The 8,362-nt window shown below is 38.6% G+C and overlaps 1 protein-coding gene across 1 annotated transcript; it reads left to right on the top strand.

The window, feature by feature from the left end:
- Nucleotides 1-3,272: 3,272 nt before the first annotated feature.
- On the top strand, nt 3,273-7,642 carry LOC111189379 (claudin-4-like). Its single transcript, XM_022663074.2, has 2 exons — nt 3,273-3,790; nt 6,511-7,642. Exons 1-2 carry the CDS (start codon nt 3,315-3,317, stop codon nt 7,175-7,177), a joined length of 1,143 nt encoding a protein of 380 aa, XP_022518795.2. The 5' UTR covers nt 3,273-3,314; the 3' UTR covers nt 7,178-7,642.
- The last annotated feature ends 720 nt before the right edge of the window (nt 7,643-8,362 follow it).

Consider the following 8,362-nt stretch of genomic DNA (forward strand, 5'->3'; position numbering starts at 1 on the left):
GGACAGTTTTCCTTTGTTTCGATTATTTTATCTACCTAAAACCTTAAAAAAGTTAATGTTTGACACTATTGTAAGACGTCTCAGAATTCAAGTTTCAAAAATGTGTCTAAATACCACATTTATGTCTTATCTGTCTGCTCTTAATCTAAAATATTCCCCATGTCTGCAGTTTCAGTGAGTAATATTTACACATTTATACCTCAGAATGTCATGTCATTGTGAGTGTGCTGAGAAAATGTGCTAATGTTTTTCAGAAGACCAGTAAAAGATACAAATCTGATCTCTGAGAAAACACACACACCGGTTCCTCAGCTCCCTCTAGGTGTTCTCTGCTGTTAAAGCTGGAAGAAGCCGTTAGCCCAAAGCAAAACATCTCAGATCAAACACAGTGATTTACTGATAAAGATACAGAATGTTTGGCTCACAAAGATAACAGAATAGATGCCTATCATAGATAAGATAACCCCCCCCCACACACAATTAAAACAATTTAAAACAGGCTGAAACTAAAGGCTGTTATTTTTTAACTTTTTAACAAGTTATCAGCTTTGTCACAAAACAAAATATTTTATAGACTTCCCTTTAAAACTGAAGATGATATTGTTACTTTTAAATGCAAAGTAAGATTTTTTTTTTTTTGTGCATTAATAAAACTATGTGAAACAATTTACTTGCAATGCAGCAACTTATGCAACATTATTTTAAAAATGTTATAGATTCTGGTGATATCTGTTCTTGAAATCCCTCCTCAGCTCCAGACCTTTTGAAACTAGTCTTTTGTGGAACAATTTTGCAACAATGTGCAAAGCTATGGATGCAGAAAAAGTATTGCATAAGAATTTCATCTAAAGAACACCTCTCCAACTGTTAAGCACGGGGTAGGATGGATGATTATGCTTTGGGTTTGTGTTGCAGCAAGTGGCATAGAACATAGCAAATAATTAATTCTAAATACTAGCACCACAAATGAAAAGAGCAGATATATAAACAGTACATATACTGCTCTGGAAAAATAATACGAGACCACTTAAAAAGGATGAACTTCTTAGATTTTACCAAATAAAAAAAAAAACTCTGGAACATAATCAAGAGGACGAACACAAGCCATCAAACCAAGCTAAACTGCTTATATTTGTGCACTAGGAGTGTCATAAAGTTATCCAAAAGCAGTGTGTAAGACTGGTGGAGGAGAACATGCCAAGATGCATGAAAACTGTAATGAAAAACCACCAAGTAATTCCACCAAATATTGATTTCTGAACTCTTAAAACTTTATAAATATGAACTTGTTTTCTTTGAATTATTTGAGGTCTGAAAGCTCTGCATCTTTTTTTGTTATTTCAGCCATTTCTCATTTCCTGCAAATACATGCTTTAAATTAAAAATTTTTATTTGGAATTTGGGAGAAATGTTGTCCGTAGTTTATAGAATAAAACAACAATGTTCATTTTACTCAAACATAAACCTATAAATAGCAAAATCAGAGACACTGATTCAGAAAGTGAAATGGTCTCTTATTTTTTCCAGATTTGTACATATACATATACATACATATATATTTTGTTTTTGATTAATCTGTGTATACTTATGGAAATATGGGAATCTGACTAGCCAACCTGATTTCTTTATTTTCTTAAAATACTGTGAGAAACTATATGCTCTACATGTGAAAACTATTTTCAAAGTGCAAGTTTACTTCCATCTATAAAGTTTTCATGCATTTTGAAACTGTGCATAACTAAACCTAAATAAACACCAAAATATTAGAAATAGCTTTTTACACTAGAATAAGAGGAAGAATTTTATATATCACTAAAGCCAAGTAGTGGGTGGTAAAATTATTTTCTGCCAAAATTTCGAAACGTGTGTAAGAATGTGTGAGTTACTTATCTACAATTTGCTGCACATAAGAACGGATCACAAGCAAAGTTTCATGCTTACATAAATACAGCATTATTTATTTATTTATTTGTTTGTTTTTGGTATGATTGACTATGAGTGAAAGTGATATAAAAATAACAGAATATAAAGGTCTGAGATTCTTTCTGATCCAGTTCATCATTAAGAGTTAAGAGCAGCCCAACTCAGTGTACGAGTCCCACTAATGGAAATCAGAATCGTCACATAGGGAAGATAATCTGAGATCAGGTAACGTGCTTCACTCCATCCACGGACAAAGAGTGGAATTGTGCTGCCTCCATGCATGACTTATTGAAAGGGTGATTCAGCCGTTTTTTGTTCCTCAAGGTTAATGGGAAAAATGCACATATAAGAAAGAAGTGGGATCCCATTTCAACACTCAAAACGAGTTATAATGTCTTGGTGACAATGGATAAATGGGTGTATAAAAATGTAACATTGTATTTCCAAAATATGCAAAATCAATGCTTTTTTTTAAATTGGAAGTAACTTTGGAGCATTTCTATTTGAATTTCTATTTCTATAATCATCCATTTATTCATTTGGAACAACTGCCAGACTTACATTCTTGCATTACACGTTTACATTACTGGTCTAATAATGTCACAATATAAATTAACTTTTTATGCTGCTTCATACAAAAGATAAAATCACAGTGTTCTCAGTTTCCAGGACAGAACTAGCAGAGATAGATCATATCTGCCAAAAGTCATTTATTTTATTTTAATATTGGACAAAACGGGTGCATTATTAATATTAAATGACCTATTTGATTATTGGCTTATATATTACAATATGTATTGCAATATGTATTGACTAACCAAATATTACAGTGCCATTTTTGTATATATACACGTTTGTCATCCAGCATCTTTATTAATTTCATTTCAGTTCAGTTATTCACCTAACCTCCACCCCAAGGGCCTGTCTCTATGGATACAATTTCATTACTCTTATTACACTTTCATAACAACAAGTCATATTAATATGAAAATTGTTAGTATGATTCTTATCAATAACACGTGCATTTTCTGGGCTTGACATGATCTGCTACTACCATTCATATACGAGTTTGTTCCAACCAGATGCTCTGGTTTAGTGACAGAACCTTTATTTTACTCTTATACCAGTGTAAAAATGATGCCATTGTGGTCTGACTCCACCTTCAAACTTCTAAGCAGTATAAAGAAGGTAGAATCTGGTTCTATCCCTCTCAGTCTCCCTTCCTCCCTCCCTCCCTCCCTGACTCCAGTCTCCTTTTAAGAAAGCTTCATCCAGTGCCGGCAGCCGGAGAGATCTAATATCGGTGCTTTTTTTTTCCGGGGCTGCATCTGGGACACAGAGGACCTCAGTCTGCAGAGCTCCACAACGCTAAAGACGAGGGCGCAGGGACGATGGCTTCAGCTGGCCTGGAGATCCTGGGCATGATTCTGTCTGTGGCCGGCTGGCTGGGCGTGATGGTGGCCTGCTGCTTGCCCATGTGGCGCGTGGCGGCGTACGTAGGCCAGAACATTGTGATCACCCAGGTGGTGTGGGAGGGCCTGTGGATGAGCTGCGTGGTCCAAAGCACGGGACAGATGCACTGCCAAATCTACGACTCCATGCTCGGGCTACCTGAGGACCTCCAGGCCGCCCGTGCCCTCACCGTGGTCTCAACGTTCGTCGGGGTGGTGGGCATTTCCCTTGCAGTGGCAGGTGCGAAGTGCACCAACTGCACTTCGGATGTGTCCAACAAGCCACGCATCATGATGGGGGCCGGAGGGGCGTTCATTGGGGCCGGCCTGCTTCTGCTGGTGGCCGTGTGCTGGACTGCCAACACCATTATCCTGGAATTCCATGACCCGATGCTGCAGGAGACCCAAAAGAGGGAGTTTGGGAACTCGCTGTACTTCGGTTGGGGTGCCTCCTGCCTGCTGATCCTAGGGGGAGCCATACTGTCCTGCTCGTGTCCTTCCAGAAGACAGAGCAATCATGCATCGGCCAGAGCAGACTACTCTGCGGTAAAATCTATGGCTTCGACTGGATATGACAGAAGGGACTATGTTTGAGTGGTCTTAAAGTTCTTTCTTTTGAAAAAGATAATGAGATATAGGTGAGAATTGTGCTAGAACTTACAGAAAACCATTTGATGTAGAAAGTAATGGTACAAGTCTTACTAGGGAACTTTTTCCAGTCAACTACTAGCCAACAACTACATCTAGTAAGTCAGTGGGCTCATAAATGGAACATTTACATGACTACATGTCATATAGCTTATCTAGATGTTTATCAAAACCAAGATTGTGTCTTCTTCAATTTCTCTATGAATCTCTTTAATTCTTCAGGAAAATTAGCTTAAATGTCAATGTTAGATATTTTTCTACAATAATGGTTGGTAAAAAACAATGTGGAGACCCCTTCTAAGGAATGCATAGAGCATTGAATGTACAGCAGTAGGAATGTGTTCTCCGGAATGTTCCAATGCTTTTGGATTGGTTGGCCAACATCCTGAACTCATTAACCTCTCTAACTCTCTCTTGTTGCCGAACGCAATCAAATGCTCACAGTAGAAAGCCTTCCCTGGACGGTACAGACATCTACTCACTCTGACAACAGAATAATAATCAGGATAATACCCTTGATTATGGAAGAAACAATGACTGATAAATGACTGAACAGGTGTCCCTATACTTTTGTCTACATAATGTACACATTGTACCACAAGGTTGACTAAAAAGCCATTGTCTTAGCACTGTAAACACATTTTCTGAAAGTAATAAAGTTATCATCAGAAAACAATCAGCACATTCTTCTCTAACGATCCAAGAAACCCAAGCCTCTGCAAAGCTCCGTAAACTAAGCTACAAAACAAGGACTGCTCTCTGTGAGGTGCCTCATATCATCTGAAATCTACCCAGCTTCGTAGGAGCTGCTACACACTGAAATTAGCTTCTCCTCTCAAACGTGGATTTGACAATGCAGCCGTTGTTCCGGGACCTTCAGCTGCTACTCTGTGTCTGCTCTTCAATTCAAGGGAGCGTAACTGAAACTAGCCACCGTGCTAGGTGGACAGTGCTCTGGGCCCAGTCCTCAATAGCATCATTGATTGGGGAGGCTAACGTGCAGAGTCTGAGGAGGCGTGGCCTAGTGCTGTGGCATTTCTGTGTTTAGCAGGTAGAACCTTGTTTGAAAAACAAAGCTAATTGTGAGCAACTGGATTAAGGAACAATGGATTTAGGTAGTACAATAAAAGTTATTAGAAAATACTTATGAACACCAAACATTGGTGAAAACTTATTCTAATTAATGCATTTAGGTCATTGAAATTTTCTAATTTCTGGTAAAATGTATTGCCAATAGAATAGGAATCCTTGGAGCAGATAAACATAAACCTTTTGCTATCATCCCTAATGCTAAGTGTTGGCTAGAGGGGTTTTAAGCTACTTTTAAGGGTTTTTCCATTTCAGAGTGTCAAGGAACACTTCAAGGTGGAGGAACTTTCAAGGAAAGAGATTTAGAGAACATTCAGAATGTTCTTTAAAGCACCCTAAGTCTTTTTGAAGGTTCCTCAAAACACCTAAAGAGGTTCCTCCACAGTTTCAAATAGAAGAACCTCCTTAAACTTATACTTTTAACAACTCAATAAAGTCCTAAAATCCTAACATCTATTTGAAAACACAGTATATAGACTTCCCTGGTCAGTAGATACAGATCTTCCAAAAAATTAACTCTTTTTAATATTTTTGGTTTAGGAAGAAACAATGAATGAACACGTCTTTTGTCCATTAAATGTATCTCCTCCATTCCTATAAGATCTTAAACTAAAATAGCTAGGTCACAAAAGGTTTAATCAGGTGAACTGGAACTGGTTGACTGTTTAGTCTGTTTTTGTGGTTTTTTGATCAATATGTAGCGTCTGGTTTCCACAGACACTAAATGTTTTTGTACTGTGACCCTGAAACAAACCCCAGGTTTGTTTGTGGCTATGAGTGATTGCACTTTTGGTCACGTGACTAAAAAGTGTTTGCGGCACTTTTATTTAAATGGGTGCCATTAAATCTTGCAAACTCTCCATTAACACTCAATGTCAACAAATGATTCGCTGACAATTGTCTTCTAAAATTCTTGTAAAAGCCACTGTTGTGCGACTTCGCTCTGCACTGCCGACAGTTTATGGTCTGTATAGGCTCTGTAGATATGGCCGCTCATGTTTGCAGAAGCCCACCCCCTCCCAACTGGGTCATACTTGTCTCCTGAGGTTTTGTTCGCTTTGTGGTTTAAGGTTAAGCTCTCAGTTATCCTTTAACCAGACTCCCCCGGGCCTCGGTTATAAATTCACCTCCCCTTGTGCTGAATCTACCATGGGCAGGACATGGAATCATTACAAACTTTTCCATGCCAAGGTTGCACTGGAGAGTGAAAAAAGGGAAAAAAAAAACATTATTTTCAAAAGTTTGACCAATCCCCACGAGACTTCATCTGTTCAGAACTCCTCCTTCCCACAGGGAGATAGTTATAAAGCGCTGGGTCATTGCAGAGAACCTCCCTCAGCTTTTGAACCCTGTGTATTCATATCTGTGGTGGATTGTCTGAGTGTGGCACTGTTATCAGAAGTTCCAGAATGGTGGCTCAGGGTTTAGAGATATTGGGTGTCACTTTGGCGACTCTAGGGTGGATCGTCGCCCTCATATCTTGCATCTTGCCCATGTGGAGGGTCACAGCCTTCATTGGATCCAACATCGTGACGGCACAGATCATCTGGGAGGGAATCTGGATGAGTTGCGTGGTCCAGAGCACCGGACAGATGCAGTGCAAAATCTACGACTCCATGCTGGCTCTTAGTTCGGACCTCCAGGCTGCCCGGGCTCTGTGTGTGATCTCCATTGTGTTGGGGGTTCTAGGAGTTTTGGTGTCCGTTGTTGGGGCTAAGTGCACCAACTGCATTGAGGAGGAAGTGACCAAGGCCAAGGTGATGATCGCCGCTGGAGCCACATTCATTTGTGCTGCTGTCATGCAGATCATCCCAGTGTCCTGGACTGCCAACGCAATCATAATGAACTTCTACAACCCGGGGGTGACCGAGCCACAGAAACGTGAGATCGGCGGCTCCCTCTACTTGGGATGGGCTGCTGCTGCCCTGCTGTTGATAGGGGGGTCCATTCTGTGCTGCAGTTGCCCCCCAAAAGAAGAGAAAAGGTACGCACCACCAAGCAGGATGGTCTACTCAACCACAAGGTCTGTACCCCCCAGCGGCTATGACAGAAGGGACTATGTCTAAACCAGAGCTTAGGCTCTCTGGTAAGAGTTTTACTACACTGTACCCGCATCTGATCACCCTGATCCAGAGGAGAATTACGTTTTTTAACTTTTTGACTTGAGTTGCTTCAATGTTACGAGACAATGTTGTGAGCGAATTTGTTTTGGTCACTGTCATTGTCCAAAGGTCATTGGGAAAAGCTGTTTTGTATATTTTTCCTGTGGTTGCACATTAACTGTACAGCAAGATAACCATCACAACTGTAAATATATGCTTGTGTTGCAGTTCTTCTCCACTATTGGGAAATGGAATATGGTTGTTTGTGTGTTATATGTTTTTCCCCCCTCGCAATTTAGGAATCAACTTATTTTTGTAAAAAAAAAAAAAGCCATGGCCAAATATATATGTGTGTTTTCAGAATAATATACATTTACCTGTTAAGTATGGTGTATTTCACTGTATAATAAACATAACTGTTTCATAAAATGACTGATGTTGTAAATTATGAAAACCAAAATGACTGGGATCTTGGTAGCGTCTCCAAATATTTATTGTTTATTGAAAAGATTATATATTCTTTAAGGTTTTCTAAGTAAAGCCAATGTTTCTATACCACTGAAAAATTCATGGTTCTATTGCATACCATTACATACCACTGGAATTTCATAGTAAATGTTGTTGTTTAAATGGTTAAAGTTGGTTTTACTATGGTAACAGGCCCGAAAGCTCTTATATAAAAAAATAAACAAATAATAATAATAATAATAATAATAATAATAATAATATTATAATATACAGTTTGCATGCTGTAAACAGAGCCTTTAGAAGATGTAATAAAACACAGTAATGTCATAGAAAGTATTTACATAGTAGCATAGACTAACAGATTCAACTGGATTTTATATATATAGCTCTGGCAAAAAAAAAAGATTAAAGAGACCACTTAAAATTAGCTTTTGAGTTCAGTTAAAAAAGTTTTTTTTTTTATTTTACCAAATTGAAAACCTCTTTAATATAATCAAGAGAAAGATGGATGATGACAAGCCATCAAACCAAACTGAACTGCTTGAATTTTTGCACCAGGAGTAAAAGGTATAAAGTTATCCAAAAGCAGTGTGTAAGAACATGCCAAGATGCATAAAAACTGTAATTAAAAAACAGGGTTATTCCACCAAATATTGATTTCTGAACTCTTAAAACTTTATG

The sequence above is a fragment of the Astyanax mexicanus genome, chromosome 4 (genome assembly GCF_023375975.1).
Source record: "Astyanax mexicanus isolate ESR-SI-001 chromosome 4, AstMex3_surface, whole genome shotgun sequence".
Classification (NCBI taxonomy): domain Eukaryota; kingdom Metazoa; phylum Chordata; class Actinopteri; order Characiformes; family Acestrorhamphidae; genus Astyanax; species Astyanax mexicanus.